At 34.1% G+C, this 22,556-nt stretch overlaps 1 protein-coding gene across 20 annotated transcripts in view; it reads right to left on the bottom strand.

Annotated features, from left to right (window-relative positions):
- FIP1L1 (factor interacting with PAPOLA and CPSF1) overlaps positions 1-22,556 on the bottom strand; it is a 76,121-nt gene that overhangs the window by 6,340 nt on the left and 47,225 nt on the right. For 10 of the 20 annotated variants that reach the window (XM_027600021.1, XM_027600026.1, XM_035726314.1 and 7 more), the window contains 4 exons: positions 12,769-12,795; positions 10,709-10,763; positions 9,235-9,290; positions 1,630-1,843 (listed from right to left, as the gene is read on the bottom strand). In XM_027600021.1, the coding sequence (XP_027455822.1) occupies positions 1,630-1,843; positions 9,235-9,290; positions 10,709-10,763; positions 12,769-12,795 (352 nt within the window). The remainder of the gene's footprint in view (positions 1-1,629; positions 1,844-9,234; positions 9,291-10,708; positions 10,764-12,768; positions 12,796-22,556) is intronic. The other 10 variants (XM_027600022.2, XM_035726312.1, XM_035726310.1 and 7 more) reach the window with 2 other exon arrangements.

The raw sequence follows: 22,556 nt of genomic DNA, 5'->3' as shown, positions 1-22,556 counted from the left end.
TGAAACTGAGAAAACTAGATTTTAATTCCTGAATGTACTGGGTTGAACTGTATCCCCCATTGTTCAAGTCCTAACTCCCATACCTGTGAATGTAACTTTATTTTAGACACAGGGTCTTTGCAGCTGTAATTAAGAGGAGGTCATACTGTATTTGGCTGCACCCTAATCTAATGACTGATATCCTTATAAACAGAGGGAAATTTGGACACAAAGAAGGGAAGATACAATATGAAGACAAACACAGATGGGGGTGATGCATCTATGAACCAAGGAACACCAAGGATTGCTAACAACCATGAGAAGCAACGAGAAAGGCACGGAATAGATTATCCATCAGAGCCTATGAAAATGAACTAACTCTGCTGACACCTTGACATCAGACTTCTAGCCTACAGAACTGCAGACAGTAAATACCTGTTGTTCCAGGCTGCCAGTCTGTGGTACTTTGTTATGGCAGCCCTAGGAAACAGTTACACTGAGTAACAAATACTTCTGCAAATCAGGAGATTTCCAATTCTGCTTTTAAGAAAGTTGAGTCATGGCTGATAGGGCTGAACAGATCCTTAAAAATAATTTTGATGGTAGGTAAACTATGTAATTTTGGGTATCACCGAATCTAAAGGTGCTCAAATAATTAAATGACAGAGCCACAACAAAATTCCATCAATCCTCATTTAAGTATTTTATGTGAACAAGGTTTCTCACTGTTTACATCGCTATATATTTTTTTAGAAGAAATGTAATTAATGGCAAAGTCTGCTTTTTCCTAACAATAGTAGTATTTACTCATGGATACATATATTAATTGGGGATAGGTGGAAGGTCCTTCATAATATTAAGGGATGTAGTTCCACTAAATTATTTTCAGAAGTTGCATTATCTTCATATATAAAAATAAGTAATTAAAATCAGGGAAAAAAATTTTAAAGATACTTAATCTTACATTCATCAATTTTTTTTAGACATTTAAACTTACCACAGGTATGCTGCAGGAAAGATGGACAGAATGATCAACTAAAAAAAACTTATTTAAGAACAAAAATATTTTACAGTAGAAAAAAATTCTTTGGGGGAAATGGCTCAGAAATAAGAATTCAAGCACAGAGAAATGTAAAATTTCTGTTAAAGAGAGCCTGTTATATGCATTTTAAAAAAATGGATGATGATGTTTAGCAAGTCACTATAATGTTCTTAACCCACTGGATATGTTTAAAAGAGTGATGATTTTACTTTAAAATTGTAATGTTTATAATACACTGGAAATTATATCTCTATCGCCAACTATTTAAACTTAAGGTGAAAAATTTTAGATGGAAAGATAAAAATATTTTCAAATTCTTTTAAGGAAGAAGTAAACAAATTGAAGACTGTTGCTTTACATAATGGAAAGCCTCTATGGATTAAATAAGCCTTGACACTTTTAAAATGGTTATCTCCTGAGATTTTATTTAGGATGGCATTATCTCAGTAAAATTAAAAAAATAAATAAATAAAATAAAATAAAATGGTTATCTCCTAACTACTCTCAAAGCAATCCTTTCCCAGCTGAATTGGATTTTCCATCCTTGCACCAAATATAAACTCTGTGCATATGAAACACGTGTACAAATTCCCGCACACTCAACAAACCTGTTAAAAACACTTGGTGTAGGACTGTGATCACGCTCCCGCTCTCTCTCTCTGGTACGTTCTCTTTCTCTGTCCCGATCACGATCTCGTTCCCGGTCTCTGTCTCTGTCTCTATCTCGATCTTTCTCTCTTCTTGAATAATAGTCCCATTGCTTGCTGGTATCCACAAGACTAGGCCACGAAGGAGCAGAACCAGGAAGGTGGGGAAAGGCAACTAAAGAAAACAACAACAACAATTAAAAACAAAAGTTACAGCACTTTAAAAAAAGAGAGAAAGACAAAAACAAAAAAAACAAAAAAACCCCCAAACCCACTGAAAAGGACAAAACTCCCACCAAAAATGCTTCATCAGATTATAACAGAAACCTATTTTATAAATAGAAAAGAGATATAACATATGGTGAATACCCACAGTTTGGGGTAATATCCAGAAGCAAACCTTAAAGACCTAATATATAAAGACTCTTCATTTGTCAAGATGAACAGGAACCAGAATTAGATATAACACAAACTTTCCAACCAAAAATGTAAACCAGACATCTTCAAAGTGTTGAGAGAAAGTAATGGCCAACCTCCAACCTAGAAATGTGTACTCAACAAAATTAAATCTCAAGAATAAAACAAAGGCATTCATAGATTAAAAAATAAGCAAAAGTTTTAATAGACCTGACCAAAAAGAACTTCTATGAGATACACATAATACATTCCAAGAGTAACCACTAAAATAATAGAAACAAAATGTATCATTTCAAAACAATGTAAGGAAAGATAGAATTTAAAAAATCATCTGAAAAACTCAGTTCAAAAAGACTTGGAAAAGACAGGAGTTAGAGGAGAAAAGTTTGATTAGTTCAATAACACAATAATTCAAGAGACTGAATTCATCAGCTAAATGACAGAGTTTGTTGATTTGTACTTTTAAAAGCTATAAACAACAAAAAACCCTCTAACTATATTCTGAATATAAGAGACATATAAACACACAAAATGGCTGAAAGTAAAAGGAAGGGAGGAACAGGAAAACACCAATCCCCCCATGTCTGTAGGAGCAGCTTGATTAATGACAAAGACGACTCACACCAAAAGGTTACCTGGGACAGAAGGAATTGACGACAGGGAATGGAAGATGCAACTCACCAAGCAGACAGAACAAACTAAACTTCCAGGTGGCTAGCAACACAAGCTTTAATTTTTTTTTTTTTGAAGATTTTATTTATTTATTTATTTGAGAAAGGGAGCAGGGAGCCTGATGCGGGACTCGATCCCGGAACTCCAAGATCACGATCCGAGCCAAAGGCAGTTGCCCAACCAACTGAGCCACCCAGGCGTCCACAAGCTTTAATTTTTAGAGAGTAAAAACTAACATGAAAATAGGTAGAAACAGAAAAATCCACCATGATCATGAAAGATTAACATACTCTCAATTATTGCCACTTGAAGCGGACAAAAAAATTCACTACAGATATAGAAGATCTGAGCAAAACACTTTTAACAGGGTTGATTTAATGGACATAACATAGAATACTGCCCATAACAGCTAAATAATAATCATTCTTCTCAAACACATATGAAACACTTACAAAAATATATTACGTACTTTTATACGATAACAGACACCATAATCTCCACACGTTTCAAATTAAAGACATTTCTGAAAACTCAGGGGTCAAAAAAAATAATAAATTTTAAATCATTTAGGAATAAACATAAAAATACAATATATCAAAAGTGTAGGGATGCAAACTGTTCTGGAGAGAAATCTAATCTTAAAAAACACTACATTGGAAAAGATGGAAAATTAATGAGCTAAAGCTTCCAAAACTTAAGAACTTAAATACAAACAGAATAATCCAACAGAAAGGAAATAATGAATATAGAAGTAGAAGTCAAGTAAACAGAAAAGAATCATACAATAAGAAAAAGTTGAAAGGTAGTTTTTGAGGATTAGACAAATAAAGCTTAACAATATTCTGACAAGAAAAGAGGCCACATAAACAATTAGAACCAAAAAGAAACTGTAACTACAGATGTTGCAGAGATGAAAGAATAGAGAAAATATACTTTATACCAATGTATTTAAAAACTTGGCTAAAATGGACTAATTCCAAATAATCAGTAACTTACCAAGAAGTGACTCAAGAATGAAAAATCTTGACTACTCCCCTAACTATGAAAGACACTCATCAGTAATTTAAAACCTTCCCAAGAGACTAGATGGTTTTTACAGGTGAGTTTTACTAACTTATAAGGTACAGACCATTCTAATATTATATAAACTTCAACGAATAGAAAAAGATTATTCCCTAACTTATCCCATGTGGCTTATATAACTTTAATACCAAAACCACTTAAAGAGAATACAAAGAAAAAGCATAAATTAATCTTACATATGAATGTAGATGTCAAAATCCTAAATAAATCAGTGTTTTGTTTTGTTTTTTAAAGATAACGAATCATGACCACGTCAGGTTTTATCTCAGCAAATAAACAGTGGCTTAATGTTAGAAAAATTTAGAAATTTGCCACATTCACAGATTAGAGAAGAAAAACAATGATTATCTCAGAAAGCATTTGATAAAACTCAGTATCCATTCACAGTTAAAAGCTCTTTGAAACTTTCCTTGATCTATATAGGACTCCATCAAAAACTAAACAATAAAAGCCTAGTAGTAAAATGCAAAAGCATTTTCTTTAAAAAAAGTTTTTTGATTAGCATATATGTTGTATGTATAAATAAAACACAAACCAGTATTTCTAAATACAAGTAAATACAAACAGAACAGGAAGTTCAAATGAATGTATCACTTAAAACAGCAACAAAAACATTAGGTACCAATGACTAAATCTAACCAAAGATATGCAAGAAGTGCTTGGAGATAATTACAGCACTTAATTGAAATATATTAAAGAACATCTCCAAAACTGAAGAGAGGCCCTGTTCATAGATGGACTCAGTGCTGTAAGATATGATTTCCACACATACTGATCTAAACATCAACGCAATTCCAATATGATTTAGTTAGAGCAAGGATTCTGGAGCCAGGCTGCATGGTTTCAACTCCCCATTCTGCCACTTACTGTGTGATATTGGGAAGACCACTGAATTTGGCTGTTCTTCAATTACCTCATCCATAAATTGGGAATAGTAACAGTATGCCTACTTTATAAGGCTGTCAGGACTACATGAGTTAACAGTGTTTTGTCTAAAGTAAGCAGAATATAAATGTTAGTTTATTAATCAAAATCTCAATACAGTTTTTCATGGAACTACCAAAGCTAACTTTAGAACAGATATGTAAGAGCAATGGCCCAAGAATACTTCTGAAGCCGACTAAGTAGATAGATTTTTCTGAACCAGATACCAGATTTACTATAAAATTCATAATTAAAATCGTGTGGATTAGCACAGGGAAAGTTCAACAAATGAATAGTCTAGGAAGCCAAGAGTCAGATACAGGCATACTGGAAACCTGTTCCTGAATGGACAGGATGTTGTAGGTCCCTCAGAAAGGACTTACTATTCAACAGATGACACTGCGACAATTATACCTTTACTTTATAACACAGGCAAAAATGAATTCCAGATGGCTTAACACATGAAAAACAAAATTTGAAAACATTTTTTGGGGAAAAAAACTTGAGATGGATAAAGTCATAGTCCAAATATGAACCCAATTAAAATGTAGTATGACTTTACACGGCTGATGAAGTACAAGAAAAATATGGTATTTTCAATTTATTTGCCATAGGAACCTTCTCCTTTTCATGGCTCGAGTATTAGAATTATTTCTACAGTATATAATATTTACAGTCACAGTAATGTAAATATGGTTTATTGTTTAGCTTTCAGAATAAAAAACTTATCAGGGCACAGATAGTTTTGGTTATAGGACAGAATACAAATGTCTCTTTTTTCTTTAGAGATTTTATTTATTTATGAGAGGGAGAGGGAGGGAGTGGGGGGAAGGGGAGGGAGAGGCACAAGCAGACTCGGTGTTCAGTGAAGAGCTTGACATCGGGATTGACCTCAGGACCCTGAGATCATGACCTGAGCACAAACCAAGAGTCAGATGCTTAACTGACTGAGCCACCCAGGCGCCCCAAATACAAATGTTTCTAAGCAGAAGTATGGTTGACCAAAGCTGGGAGGCAGAGCAGTAAGAAGAGGTGAAGGCTCAGAAATTTGCAGTGATAGACATTGATAGTACAGGACACCATGGGCATGTATATAAAAAAAAGAAAAACACTGATATAATTTCACTGGTGGGGAAAAGAGAGGGGTAGTGATGGTAAGTGAGCAAAATACACATCTATCAGAGGAGGAGGAGAACAGATGGTATCCATAGTTATATAAATCAAGAAACAGGGTGATAAGCTTATGTATAAATGCCATGTAGACCATCAGAAGAACTAAAAACCATCAAAAATGCTTCTCTGCAGTTCTCTGATATTTCTATAAATTTTACTTTTTAACTAGGTCTTACTTTATAATCACCATCTTAATATGCACATCAAGAAAAATAAGTATTTTGGGGTGTCTGGGTGGCTCAGCTGTCAAGCGTCTGCCTTCGGCTCAGGTCATGGTCCCAGGGTCCTAGGATCGAGCCCCACATCGGGCTCCCTGCTCAGTGGGAAGCCTGCTTCTCCCTCTCCCACTCCCCCTGCTTGTGTTCCCTCTCTCACTGTCTGTCAGAAAAATAAGAATCTTTAAAAAATAAAAAAATTAAAATCAGTATTTCCATCTATAATTACTTCACAGTGTTTTGAGGATAAATTACAAAATTCTAAAATAAACTAACAAAGGTAAAACAGAATTACCAACAAAGAGGAAGATGTATCTATAATCTTTTCTTTAAAAAATTTTTAAGATTTTGTTTATTTATTTGACAGAGAGAGAGAGCACGCGAGCTCATGCACACACAAGCAGGGGGAATGGGAGAGGGAAAAGCGGGCTCCCGGCTGAGCAGGGAGCCTGATGCGGAACTCGATCCCAGGACCCTGGGATCATGAGCTGAGCTGAAGGCAGATGCTTAACCAACTGAGCCACTCAGGCACCCCCAAAATTTTAAAAAATTGAATTCAATTTTTTTAATTGAAATATATTTGACACCATATTGTGGTGTACAACTTATTCATTTGTAAATAATAATTATTATAATACAATTGCCAATGTAGTGATAGCACCTCTATCAAGTCATATAATTATTACTTCTTTTTTGTGGTGGGAATAATTAATTAACTTCATTATTCAGGATATGTTAAAAAAATCCCTATATAAGCAGATGTCATGGTACTTAAATATTCCTTATATATGGTAGAAATTGTGTTGACCTAATTTTTTTCAGCATAAAACAATGATTTTTTATTTAAATTCAATTAACATAAAATGTATTATTAGTTTCAGAGGAAGAGGTCAGTGATTCATCAGTCTTATACAGTAGGTAGTGCTCATTATATCACATGCCCTCCTTAATGTCCATCACCTTCATTCCAAGGTTTTGTTTGATTAGGATGAAGAAAATTCCTAACTTTCTTCTCATTAATTCTTGCAATATGCTTTATAATTGTTATTACTAGAGAATTCCTTCATTTAAAAAAATGTTTCTCTCTGAGAGAGTTGGGGTTGGTAAAGAGTGAGCAGAAAACTCTTGCTTATTTATAAAAATTTGCATATATTACTTTGAGAAAAAACTAAATGCTATCTTCCACAAAGAAACTGTGTAGGTAATCTCAAGAATGAAGTCTTACTCTTTCTGATATGGGCTATTTGTTCATGTGTATTCAAACAAATACACAAGGAATCTCATGACAAAGCAGAAAATAACAAGTGCCATAAAAAAGGTAAAAATAAAATTTTAAATAATTTAACAATGCTTACTTACGTATTATAGGCACTTACATATTACATTTCACTGTGCTGAGCATTTTAGGTTCAAACTTTATTTTACAGAGAGGGAAAATGATTTAGGTTAACTTATCCCAAGGTACTAGGATAATATAGACCCAGGACCTACCCCCAGGCTAACGGTAGGGCCTATGCTGTAACAATCATGCTACACTGCTTCAGAGTGCAGAAAAGGGAGAGAACTTGGGAGTTTGTTGGAGATGGTGGGGATAATCATAAAAATAACAGCTAATATTTGAGTGTTTATTAAATGGCAGGACTAAGGTGTTTTAATGTAGTCTCACTGAACCTCAACCTTATGAGGAAGAATTATGCTATTTAATAGCTGAAGACCTATGAAAGTCACATAAATAATGAGAGGGAAAAGCAAGATTCCAACCCAAGGAGCAGGACTTCCTGGAAGCTCAGCAATAATGAATAAATGAACAAACAACCAAATAATAAAAGGTTGTATAATCACTGAAATAAGTCAACAGATCACCTTCTGATGTGAATGAATGGCATACATGTAGTTGGAAGAAGGTGGGTCTGAAGGACAGTACCACACCAAGATAGATGCCTAGAAGGGAAATGGAAGTGTACGATTGGTACTCGAGCAACCACCAAGATTTAAACTTCTGGGGTGTAAACTCCTTTGGAGTCATTCAGTGTCTTCCATCCCCAGTGGTACTGTTTGAATACAAGACACCATCGTTTCTCCCCCTGGATTATTCCAACAGCTTCTTGTTCCCCAAATCAAGCATTTCTGCCAGTCCTATCTTTCTACCCACCCTACAAAACCACAACTTCCACACAATAAGTAGCCAGAATGGACCTTTTTCAAATATAAGTCTAGCAATTTTACAGCTCAGCATAGAACTAAATGGCTCCTCACAGCCCTCTGAATAAGGCTGAAAATCGAAACAGCATGGCTACAATACCCCGTATAATCTCCTGTCTCATCTTGAAACATTTATCATGCAAACTCTACACTCCAATCACATCACATTTCTTTCACTTCATAAAGCCTACCACGTTCTCTCTCACCTTCGTTTCTCTGGACATGATTTGAACCTCAAATCACATCACCTACCTCTTTACCCCTTCTAGAGTGGGAGACCCCTCCACTATGCTCCCGTGACACCTTCTTCTGTTACCTGGCTAATCCTCACTGGCCTATAAATTTGGTAAGGGCAAACTTTAGTTTACTGTATCCGTAAAACCTAGTACAATGCATAGCATTTTTAAAAAGAATGAATGATCAAGAGATCAAAGCAGAAAGTGGTATCAGAAGCCCTTAGAACGGATTATGTTGTCAAGAGTGAACAGGAAAGAGGACCTAGCCGAATGATCTACAAGAAAAAACAGCGAGGTAAAAGAGGAGAACAACGTTAGCTTGATGCCATGAGTCAAGAAACAAAAAGATTATGAACGAAGACTGAGACAATTTGCTGACAAATCTTAAATCCTTTTAAGAAAAGTCAAGGTAAAAATATCCCTGCTGTACCACTATTTCTTAATTTTTAAAAGTACAGTTGATAAAAAAATGAAAATTATTTTGTTAAGTAACCTGGAATGTAAGACCTAGTTATTCCATTAGTTAATATTTTTAATTGCTCTATAAAGATAGTACTTTAAACCATGAAAGTCTGCTTTCATTGCTTTAAAAATATTTAAGTACTGGTTCAAACTGAATCTGGGCAACCAAAAATAATACTTACCATTGCCATATGGAAAAGCACGTGCAGAACGACTATCATAACCAGAGGAATGTCCACTGTTGAAGAAAAATGTATTCTTATGTGTTGCAAGGAAGTTCTAACTTTTACTTGTTTGGTATAAATGCAAAACATCAAGGCAGAATTATGGCTTTCATTTAACCATCATATAATGATAAACCTTAATTCTAATTTTATTTTTTAATACAAAAAAACAGGCTTTTAACCTCAAAACATATTAAACCTAATACCCACCTGTAAAGAAAAACATAGCTTGCTAGTACTATTTAATGTGAATAATCCAATCAATTCAGCTTGACTCCCAAGATAATAGAAACTTTTGAGGCTAACAGAGTACTTGAGATTTCACTAAAATTTAGTCTTAAAAAAATAAATTTTAATGATTCAGAAAATCAGCCCCACCCACAGGATAAACAAATAATACTTTTTAACATTCTGATTGAGAAAAATACATATTTAACAAAGACTTAATAAAATTAAATCCTTATATTCTCACAATTAAGACTGTTCTGGAGCTTTATCATTTCCTTTTTGAAAATTTTGCATGGCTTAATCCTACTGAAGTAATGTTTTCACAATTTTCCTGTCTATTAATATAATTTGGATCACTTTCCCAGAAATACATTATTTTCATAGAGTTTACCTGCTACTTAAGAGGAAATAGTATTGGTTACCAATTTTTAGTGATTTCTATCTGCCAAGAATTGTGCTGATGTGTTATATTCACTAGCTGTTTTATGTTTTAATCTTCACAACTCTATCAACCCTATTTGGTAAAAGGAAACTGAGTCTCAAAGAGTAGTTATGAAAACTTGCCTAGCAACGCAAAGCTAGGGAATTCTGAAGCTAAATTTGAGCCAGATTTGTGGGATTTCCAAAGACCTATGTTGTTAAACACCGTACTGCCATCTATGAGGTAAATACTCTTTAGTACAGCATTCCAACTAACATAACATAAACCAGAAATGCAGGGTATAAAACAGAAGGCCACATAGAATGGATCCAAGCTTCCTTTGTGGAAGTTAAGTAACATACAGCAGGGCCATAAGGAGTAAAGCAGCTTTTCTTTCCTATGGTTCCTGATAATAACTGTCCTTACTTAATCCTAAAACAGACATGTATTATTCATGATTACCAGTCATCTGTATGGATAGCCCACAAAAATTACTAGAGCCAAGTTTTTACCAATCTAGAAGTTTCTTTAATCAGTATGTTATAAATCAAACCAAGATATTTCAAAATTCATTTGGTTTTCTCTGTCCTGTTTTGTTACCGAACTACAGATCTAATATCTTATTATAATAACTAGCATAGATCTAGACTCATGAATTAAAAGGCAGTACTACTTAATGTTTACAAAATTAAATCTTTGAAAATATTACCAAGCTATGTATATGACTTTTCTGTCAAAAGTTTACCAATGATAAAAAGTTCTACCCTAACCATACTGATTTACCTTTCTATTGTTGGTATAAGAGATGGAGGTGGAGCGCCTGGTGGAGGAGGAAAACCTGAAACATTCAATCATAAGATAAAAAAAAGTTAATAGAATGTACTTTTAATGTGAAGTGTGAAACAAAGTTGCTGCGTATCACTAAATTTCTCTGGGGACATAACGTGCTTCTCTATGTTTAAATGGACAGAAAAAAATGGAGCTTAAACTTTTAAATAGGTCTTTTGAGCAATAAAGCTTTAAATGAACAGTCTGGTCTAATACACAGAGCACAAACTGGGAGTCAGGACACCCGGTCTTATTTTCAGCACCACACACAGCCCATTTTGTGAGTATGAGAAAGTTAATCTCAATGCCTTACCTTATCCATATATAAAACGGTAGTAGTATTGCCACCAGATATGTAATACTTGAAATACTTTTGAAGAAAAGCAAATAACATTTACCTCTTTCAAAAAATATTTTTTTAGATGTATAGAAATTTCCTTAAAATATATAATTATAAATAAAATCTTACCAGTAAATACATAAATGCTTAAGGCTGAGATTATCCATCATAAAATATGTTTTAAATAGCATGACCCTAAAGAACTATTTTACAAAGAAGGGCATATAATATAGTTTTTGGATTAGTTTGGAGAGAAAATAATTTGCACCTTTTTATCATGAGGTCTGTATTCTCAGTAATTCAAAATACCTAAATGAAATACCATAGAATATGGCTAAAAGGGACCTTAACAGTTTATCTACTCTGCACTTTCAAATTCAGAGAGGCAATAAAGCATCCCAAAAAAAGACTTTAAGATTCAACTTAAATAACTTATGATACCAATTCCTTCCCCAAGTTTTAACAACCCTCACTATTAGGAAATGAATTAAATTCTATAATTTAAATCTCTTACACTACAATTCATATGCTGTCCTGAATGAGAACAAGAAGCAATCCATTATCATATTCTCTATCAACCTCTGCATATTTGAAAACACTCCCACTAGCCTCCTTCTTTAGTATTCTATCCCAGTTCTCTTAACCGTTCTCAAAGTCCATTTAAATCAATTTTTGGCCCTGCTACCAGTTGTTTCAAATTCACCATGCTTATCTTCACTATACCCAATTTCAAGATCTGTAACTCTTTTATTAAACATCTCAGAACTGTGAAGTTTAGCCATGACCACAATCCTATCTTATACAGCTTTTCAAACACATTTTCTTTTAAACTAGACACACCAATGATCCCTTTATGACTTGTCCTGATAGGCCTTTTTTAGCCACACTGATAAACAATTAGTGACTCACTATTCCACAACTAAATATGTATACTATCCTATGCTACCTAAACTCCACTATTTCTCTTTATCAAGGTCATTTTGAATTCAGACCACCCTTCCAAGCATGGTCACCTCTCCTTCTCTTTATATTCCTTGGCTCTGAATACTGAACTCAGTAACAAACACACTTGCTATCATATTTGCATCACAATCTAAAAACATTTTATAAACACCGAAAAAGTGTAAAAAACAACCTCTTGGTCACATATAAACTATTGATCACACCATTACAACAATCAACAATTTAACCACCACTCTAAGAACAGCCATCTGACCAATTGTCAGTCTATCTAATTGTATGGTTCAGAATATATTTTCTCACAATACTGAGTTTTTTTACAGGGTAAAAAAAAAAATCAGAAACCATGATAAAGTCAAGATAAATGATCTTTCTCTTCTTTTGCAGTTGCTTTATCATATAAAAAATTCACTGGTCTGAAAAAACATTTTTTCATAAAAATTTTATTTTATATTCCATACTGTTTTCAACAAATTGATACGGTGAGAATTTTCTCAGAATCTCTATTTCTACAAAAATGGGTAAGACAGATATAAGAAAACTAAGTATCTTAATCAAAACTGGAATGAAGCAAAGGCAGAGCTGAAAATAGGACCTTGAAATCCCAAAAGCCTATTCCATTGTCTAACCACATCGACACTGTCCCTCCTGTAACTATAAGCTTGAAATTTCATGTTTATTAACAATGATGGAGAAAACATGAAAAAAGTTTTACCTGGAGGTGGTACAGTTATTGGAATACCTAAAAAACAAGTGATGAAATTTAATATAGTAATTGGATTTTATAACCTGTTATGTATTTATGCCATCACCAAAAAAAAAAAAAAAAAAAAACCTTTGAAATAAAACCCCTCGCCTCATTTTCCTGGCTTATTCACTCAAAAGAAGCATTCTGTTTTCTTGCAGAGGACCAACAATTCCAGTATAACATCCGACTTCCTGATGAAAACCCAGTCTAACAACTTGGTAACAAGATTTCCCCTACTAGGTGTAATCACAAACAAGTTAGACAACAGTTAAAAAAGCACACCTGTGCATTTTTAGTGCACAAATATCAAACTCCATGAAATTAACACTAAGTCTGATAATCAACATCTGATCTTGTTATTTAGTATTTTAATAGGGAAATTATCAATGGGCTCTTTAATACTGCAGGTAATACAAGGTAACTCTGAAGATGATGACTTTTCACTTTAGTAAAGCTTTGTGGGGCGTTCGAATGTTGATTTGGATCGTTTTACTATTGTCGACAGGATTGGGGAAAATATTTCCTTTGATTTGTAGGAGTACAAAAGGGGGGTATAGCCAATTCATATGTATATACCCCCAGGGCACATTAAGATAAATGTGGACAATTTTTTTCTACAGGAGTCAGTAAATACTAATTTGAGTGACTCTCATTCATTTGCACACATTATAAACTTTAAGAAATAAACTATGTTTAAACAAACATTCTCAATTTACACTGGTCAAATGTGCCCTTAAATCCTAATGTAAAAGTTATGTGACATACAGATAGATTCTTTTTGTTTGAAGGAAAATGACACTTCTAGGTAGGAAAATAGAAAAAAACACAGAATGGTTTACTAAATCCTATCTTAAAAACTGCATCAAAATTAGTCCAAAAGAGGGGGGGGGAAGTCGAAATCATTAATTAAATGCATGGCGAAAAAATAATGAAAACAATTACTTTCAAATATTTTGTCAATGGAAACATCTGCTAATAATTTGGAATTGTTCTGTTCATGTTTTACCAGAATAAGAGGTTTATATAAAAAAATCTTAAGGCAGCCAGTGGCTTTAAAACGGAGAATGAAACACCTGATTTAACCACCCATACAATAAAAGGATATGCTAAACTTACAAAACCAAGAAGACTGAAAAAGATATATAAAAGACATGTAAAGCCATTATTTTTCGAAAATCATTAGACCTCCAAATGTCTACTAACTCAGTGTAATACTTAATGGCAATTCTTGTCCATCCTGAAGTTACCTTGCTGCTTCCTAAATTACTAAACTAAAAGAATCCAGCAAACAATATAAGCTAGCAGAGTCCCAGACACCATACTAAATGGGAAAAGTAAGAAAGGCAGAACATATTAAACATTCTTAATATCTATTACCTAATTTTCTTTAGAACAGTATAAAGTCTTTTAGAGCACTGTTTAACTTAACTTTACTATGTGACCTAGTTTTTACATTTAAATACATGATTTTTTTTTTTTTAGGTGTATAGTAGTCCCTTCTTAGCCATGCTTTCCAGTTTCAGTTATCTGTAGTCAACCGCATTCTGGAGGCAGGTGATCCTCCTTCTGATGGTATTGTCAGAAGGTCAAGAGTAACCCAACGCTATTTATGTCACAGGGCCTATGCCATTCACCTCACTTCATCTCAGGACATAGGCATTTTATCAACTCACGTTGTCACAAGAAAGGTGAGCACAGTACAACTGAAATATTTTCAGAGAGAGGGGGAGAGATCACATTCAAATAACTTTTATTATAGTATACTGTTATAATTGTTCTATTTTATTATTGTTGTTAATCCCTTACTGTGTCGAATTTATAAATTAAGCTTTATCATAGGTTATGTATGAATGGGAAAAAAAAACATAGCATATATAAGGTTCAATGCTATCTACCATTTCAGGTACTCACTGGGGGTCCTGGTACATATCCTTGCAGATAAAGGCGGGGGGGTGGTGGGGAGAAGCTACTGTATAAGATAAAGAACTGTATGAAATTCAGCAAAACACTCTGTAATCCTAATAAACTACCCTTAAATGAACACATGAGCAACATGCATCACTCTAAAGTTCACTACAGCTTACTAAAATGTGAATTTATGCAAAATAAGAAATTACTAGTCAGCCCTCTCAAAATTTAGCCTTTAAAAACATCTAAGTTGACAAATTTTCAGAAAACAAAGAAAGACTTATAACCAAATTATTAAATATGCTATGAAGGTTGTTAAAATTACAGTCTTTTAATTCTCACTACAGTAGTATCATAGGACAGGTTTTTTTTAAAAATCAACTGGAAAGAATTAAGAACAAAAAGAAAACTCATGCTATATGTAAAGATGTCTTTCCAGTCATCATCTACTCATCACAAAGTTAACATGAGAACTAAAAAAGGCCCTTCTTGTGAGGCCTCTATTTCATCTAAGATATTTCAATGCAATTCTTTATTGGTAAATGTTCACCCAAAGAGAACCACAGTCGATGAAACACAATACAAATCAATTCTTTAGTATTATTGGATATATTTTCAAAATGCAACCACGAAAGTTTAGTATGTGATATAATGTTGGTTCAATGTAACTCTCATACAAAAATCATGACTTAGTAATTTGACTTTTGTTAACAAAAGAGAAATAGCATAAGGAAAGAGAAAAATTCCTATCTTCACCCTCAACACTCCCACCTTCCTGACCAACACACGCTCCCTCACCAACAGACTAGAATTACACAAAGGAAGTACTGTGTTTTACTGTTTCCTTTATCTGTAAAATGAGTAGGACAAAAATGTTTATTTCCCTGGAAAGCTTTGCATAACAGTAGTAAGAGTAAGATTTCTAGTACTATAGGCCAAAGCTTTTGAAAAAGTAATATTCAAGTTCTAAGAGGACTGGATAGATTAGTGGTTTTGAAACTTTAGTGACCACCAGAATCACCTGGACAGTTGGTTAAAACACAGATTGCTGGGTCCCTTCCCTAGAATTTCTGATTCAGTAGGTCTGGAGTGGGGCCACAGAACGTGCATTCCTAACAAGGAGAGGATAATGTTGCTGAGCAGAGACCATACTTTGAGAATCAATAAATCAGATCCTAAACTTCTCTGTGTGTTGCAGTGCTTAACACCACAATATTCAATACATATAAAATAAATCCCATTTCAAATTTTTATGAAACTAACAAAGCATGTGACACCTTGAAGTAAAACGATAGAGCTATAGGATAACCACCTGGCATCCTCAAAAGAAAAGAGAATCAGATTTACTTTTTCCTGTAATGCACACTCTTCAGTGGAAAGCATGAAGGTGTGGGGGACCTGAAATCCTCTTTGGGAACTGAAGGAATTGAAGCAAAAAAAATAGAAAGGCATCAGCCCTGTGATACTTTTTGAAAGGTATTTAAACTATATTTTTTAAATTTGCACAAAATTAATAGAGGCTCTGCAGTCAACAAAAAACAATAAAAATTGTGTATGAGCTCATTTTCAATGCAGCCCATCACTGTTTTCCTAAGGCAGAAAAGAGTTTATATATACTAGGTAGCCTCTGACACGGCCTCTAATGATCCCTGATTGCAGATATTTATGCCTTTTTATACTTTTGGTATTTATACACTCCCTCTGAGTATGGGCTGGATATAATGACTTATTTCTAACAAACAAAATCCAGCAAAATGATGGGATGTCACTTCTGTGACTAGATTACAAAACACAGTGACTTCTATTTTGCTGGTATCCTCTACAGTATTCTTGGCATGCATGTTTTCCTGAAGCAAGCTGCCATGTAGGAGAGGAAGTGAATCTTGATTTCAACAAAGAGGTGAGTAATCTTGAAAAAGAGTACTTTCTCAGTCAAGCCTTTGAGATGTCCATCCCAAAGTCTGTGGCAGACTGAAGCAGAGGACCCAGCTAAGCCGTCCCCACATTCCTAACCCACTAAAACTGTTCAATAATAAACGTATGTTGTTCTAAATCCCTACTTTCTGGAGTGATTTGTTACTCAGCAACAGCTAACAAATATGTTTAATAACTACCTATCATTTGTCTATTAAGGTCAAGTGAAAGAAAAAGGCATGGCAGAATTACGCAAATTATGCTTCCAAGTTCTCACTAGTAACTTCTAAATTCATCAGTACCATTATGTTACAAATGGATAAGCTTGATCACTTTCTCACTGATTTCTACTTCTAAGTCATCAAGCTTGCAAGTAAATTCAGCACAAAGAAATTGAGTACATAAAGTCAAGGTTTATAAAAATCTTTAAATATTACCTTCCACTACATGCTTTTCTGTGTGTCAATATTTCTAAAATTATACACACACACACACACACACATATCGTCTAACATCTACCCTTTAAAAATAACATCCTATTTTGAGTTTACTGAAAATACTGATATAGAAAAACAAAAGAGAAAATGAGTACAGTTCTCAAAAATTTCAAGGAATTCTTTTTTAAAGGTACTTTTGGAAAATATATTTTTGGCAAAAAGCATCAGTTAATAAGCAGATTTGCTGAATAAGACCAAAAATCTTACAGAACTATAAAAATAACTTAATAAGTATTATATTAATAAAACAGCTTCTCAAAATTGTACTTGAGAAAGGGTGCGGATAATATTCATCTAGAATAGGCCAAGCTTTTGCCAAAGTAGCAGTTCTTAAAGTGTTATCTGGAGATTCCAGGGGGTCTCTAAGACCCCTTTCAGGAATCTGCAAGGTTAAAATTAGTTTCATAAAAATACTAAGATGTTATTTGCCATTTCCATGCTCATTCTAAGTGTCTAATAAATTTTTCTAGAGGCTACATGACATGTGAAATCACAAAAGATTTAATGCAGGAACAAACAGGAGAATCCAGTTTTTTTCTATTAAGCTGCATAGTAAAAAAAAAAAAAAAAAAAAAGAAAAAATGGCAAAAGTGTAAAACAAGACCACTCTATACACTGTTTTTTGTTGTTTTGGAAAAAATTATTTTTCACACAAATATCTTAATGCTAATATGTAACGGGTTTATTATGAGTATTTTTTACATAACATTTTAACTTATTAGTTTTTATTTCTAATACAAAAAATAGATATACCATGCATAAATAAAAGCTCTTTGGGAGATTGTAGTAATTTTTTTTAGTGTATAAAGTGGTCTCTGACCAAAAAGTTTAAGAGCCACTGGGCTAAAACCAGACTGCTAACAGAGAACTTAATCCACAGACAATGTAGGCCTTAGAGAAAATGCAGAAAGACTCCAGATATGAGCTGCCTTTCTCCCTAACCCCATGTGTCACTGCTATAACCCAAAACCATCAAGATATTTAAGGAATGAACATGAATTTTTAAGTGCATATAAAAGTACTACATGACTAGTGAGACACTAATGTACTTGATGATAGTCTTTAGGAATGAATTTAGGAATTCCTTCTAAAATGCAGAATCCTACACATTTTAAAATCTAGATAAACAGCCAAACCCTATATACAACTTTAAAAGCAGGGATCATTGTTCTCTGTGGTCTGCACTAATTGGACTATACAGTATTTCAGTAAAGCAAAGAGCCTTCCTCTACTTAATGGAATCCTGAACTAGATTTTAATTGTTCTGAAGACTTACAGAACCATAGTCACATGAGCTTTAATTTTGATTAATGTTATAAGAAATGAGCTAAAATAAATCTGGCCTTCCTCTCTTTCAATAAACTCTATTATAAAAAATGAAGATAAAATAGGATGACACTAAAATTAACATTTAAAAATCTAAATTAAAAGTCTGTAATATTTAGTTTGAACATAGTTTAAAAAAAATAGTTTACAAACATTAAATTGTTTAAAAAACAAGATAAGCCAGATACAGGACAAATACTGTAATGATTTCACTTACATGAAGTACCTACAATAGGCAAATTCACAGAGAAAGAAAGAATAGAGGCTACAGGAGCTGGGGGATAGGGTAAAGTTTACTGTTTAGTAAGTACAGTTTCATTATGGATAAGGAAGTGTGTAACTGTAACCATCGTAGTGATGGTTATACAACTCTGTCAATGTATTTAATGCCACTGAACAGTGAGAATAATAAATATTATGTACATTTTACCACAATAAAAAAGTACCATAAAATCAACTGCACTATAACATGAATCTTACCAATTTTACAATTCTTCTTCCAATAAACAAGTATATCACAACTGGTTTATTCAGTAAACAGACTTAACACAAATCAGGCAAACAGCAAAATCTCAGCTAACTGGATGTTTAAAAAAAAAAAAAAATCTGGTTCCTGCTCTTTACAAGCTCCATAACTTCTCTACCCAGAAATACATATGCATGCACTTCAACATGAGGGAACTAGTTGGAAAAAAAAAAAAAAAAACAACTTTGAAAAGACACGTTATTGGGGGGAATATACACATAAATGACATGATTCGATTCAACACGGTTAACAAAACAGGCTTTTGGACAAAACCGCCTGCTGGTTCTGCTATTTTCTAGCTTAAACTCTTTTAAGTCCCAGTTTCTATTCTGTAAAATTAGAGTAATACCTATTTTAGTCATTGTCAAGAATCATATTGAGTTAATACACGAAATGTGCTCAGAATAGTACCTCCAACAATAAGCATTCAATATATATTAGCTATTATTAGCTATTACAAGTGACCCTTGAACAAGAGGGCTTTGAACTGCACAGGTCCACTTAAATGTGCATTTTTTTTTATAGTGCAGACCTATAAATGCATTTTCTCTTCTTTATGATATTAACATTTTTTTCCTCTAGCTTACCTTATTATAAGAATACAGTATATAATCCACATAACATAAAAAGTATGTGTTGATTGACTGTTTATGTTATTAGTAGGGCTTCCAGTCAACAATGGGCTATCAGAAGTTTCTGGAAGGTCCAGTCAGGTCCAGTCACATGTGGATTTTTGAGTGGTTGGGGGGTTGGTGCCCCTAGCCCTGATGTTTTTCAAGGGTCAACTGAATTTCTACTATTACTCACTGAATGCATGAAGCTGCACTAATGTATTTCTGAAAAATTTAACAGAATAGAAACTATTGGGTGGTTCACTAGGCGATGAGAATAACAAATTTTCTGAAAATTAACAAAGATGTTGAATAATCCGTGTTTTCAAGCTCTTGTTACTATGGGTAACAGAAAACCACATTAAATATTTTTTCATTTAAAAATCTACTCCAAATGTCACAACATTAATTTAGGACCTTTACATGTTTGCTGTACTGTCCAACACAAAACTTTCTCCACTCTTGACACAAATCAATTGTGGCAAATATTTTGTTCTGTTACTAACGAGGTTTCATGTACCTCTGTAGATGTGTGTTTGGGGGGGTGGGTAGGAGGCAATACACCTCTCCTTGTCTGCTATTTGACAGTAAAAGTCCCTTGAATGCATGCAATCTCTATCACCTCATCATTGTTAAGGAGGTTAAGTAGTAACTATCTACTTATGCAATGAGTCATGCCTGGAAACCTCTAAGAGTTGGCCATAAATTTTTTTTCTCCAAATCAAGGCATTTCTGAGAGTGAATTTAATAAGAGTTATACTGGATAAAGGTATAAAGTAGGTTCCACGCAAATCTGGATATATGGTTCTATTTGTGAAAAAAATCCAATTTATGAAAAAATTAACATCCCCAAACATGGGTGTAAAGATCATTACTATGTTTGTCTCAGCATATACAGGCCTACAGACTTGAAAGCATATGCATTTGAAAGCAAATGTTAACAAAGACAACATTAATATATGTTTAAATTCTCAAAGGATTTTTTTCCTTTTTCCTTTTAGTATTTCTCAAGGAAGCAAAAAGAAAACCCAAGGTTTCTCTAAGAAAAATGGAGTACTTTTTAAGGCAAACTTATAAAAAGACTCCTGAGCCACAGCTTTCTTTCATTAGCTGCTTATGATTCTTAAGGTGATCTAAATTACAGTGAACTCTACAGGACATACTGTAATCTGTGGTTCTGTGGTAAACTGAAAATGTGGCTTTAATCAAGGCCTATATTCAGCTGGTAAGCATCTATGCAGCCATACTGTTATGGAAAAGCTAGTAACCACTTTGATTGCTAAGTGTCTGTGTGACTGTACAATCTGAAAATCTCTCTGGTGTTATGGATACAGAAACATGTTAACTCAATCAGCTATCTTATTTAGGGAATGTCAAGTATACAAAAGATCTTTGTGATTAGCATTGTTGGGAAACACTGATGGAAATACAGACTACCTTCTCTCCCAACAGCTCAAAATCTAGTAAAAGTAAGGAGTAATTCAGATAGTCTCAATTTACAAATATTTGGTTTTAGTATGAACTGGTATCTCCCTGCCACCAGCAAATATACCACAGTTAGATATTGCTTTTAAACCGGCATCAGAATTCATCTGAATCAGTATCCTTAAATGCTGACAGGACAGCACGGAAATTCTAAGAATAAGCAATCAAAGGAAATCTGGATAGGTATTTAAAATATGGAAAGCATGTAGCTGAAAATTAACATTACAGGCATACCTCATTTTATTGCGCTCACTGTACTGCGCTCCATAGTTACTGTGTTTTTAACAAATTGGAAGGTTTGAGGCAACACTACATTTCAGCAAGTCCACTGGAGTCGTTTCCCAAAGTGTTTGTAATTTCATGTCTTTGTGTCACATTTAAGGTAACTGTCACAGTATTTCAAACTTTTCACTATTTTATTTGTTATGGTGATTTGTGGTCAGTGATCTTTTGATGTTACTGTTGTAACTGTTTTGGGACACCACAAACTCTGATCATATATAAGATGGCAAACTTAATCGATATATGTTATTTGTGTTGTGATTGCTTGACTAACCGACAACGACTGGCCTGTCTCTCTCCTTCTCCTGAGACACAAGAACGAAATTAGGCCAATAATAACCCTACAATGGCCTCTAAGTGTTCAAGTGAAAGGAAGAGTCACACATCCCTCACTTTAAACGAAAAGCTAGAAATGATTAAGTTTAGTTAAGAAAGGCATGCCAGAAGCCAACTGGCTGTAAGCTAGGCCTCTTGCGACATACAAATTGTGAATGCAAAGGAAAAATTCTTGAAAGAAATTAAAAGTGCTACTCAGTGAACACACAACTGTTAAGAAAGCAAAATAGCCTTACTACAAATACAGAGAAAGTCTGAGTGGTCTGGAGAGAAGATCAAACCAGCCACAATATTCCCTTAAGCCAAAGGCTAATTCAGAGCAAGGCCCTTAAAACCCTCTTCAATTCTATGAAGGCTGAGAGAGGTGAGGAAGCTATACAAGAAAAGGCTAAAATTATCAGAGGTTGGTTCATGAGGTTGAAGGAAAGAAGCCGTCTCCATAACATAAAGTACAAGGCGAAGCAGCAAGTGCTGATGGAGGAGCTGCAACAAGTTACCCAGAAGATCCAGCTAAGATCATTCATAAAGGTGGCCACACTAAACAAAAGATTTTCATGTAGACAAAACATCCTTCTGTTGGAAGAAGATGCCATCGGGGACTTTCACAGCTGAAAAGAAGTCAAGGCCTTGGCTTCAAAGTTTCAAAGGACAGGCTGACTGTCTTGTGGGGGCCTAATTGAAGCTAATGTTGAAGCTAATGTTCACCATTCTGAAAGTCCTAGGGCCCTTAAGAATTATGCTAAATCCACTCTGCCTGTGCTCTATAAATGGAACAACAAAGCCTGGATGACAGCACATCTGTTTACAACATGGTTTACCGAATATTTTAAGCCCACTGTTGAGACTACTGCTCAGAAAAAAGGATTCCTT

Source organism: Zalophus californianus, chromosome 2 (genome assembly GCF_009762305.2).
Source record: "Zalophus californianus isolate mZalCal1 chromosome 2, mZalCal1.pri.v2, whole genome shotgun sequence".
Taxonomy (NCBI): Eukaryota; Metazoa; Chordata; class Mammalia; order Carnivora; family Otariidae; genus Zalophus; species Zalophus californianus.
The sequence above is the reverse complement of the archived record's forward strand: the minus strand, read 5'-3'. Positions and strand labels throughout refer to the sequence as shown.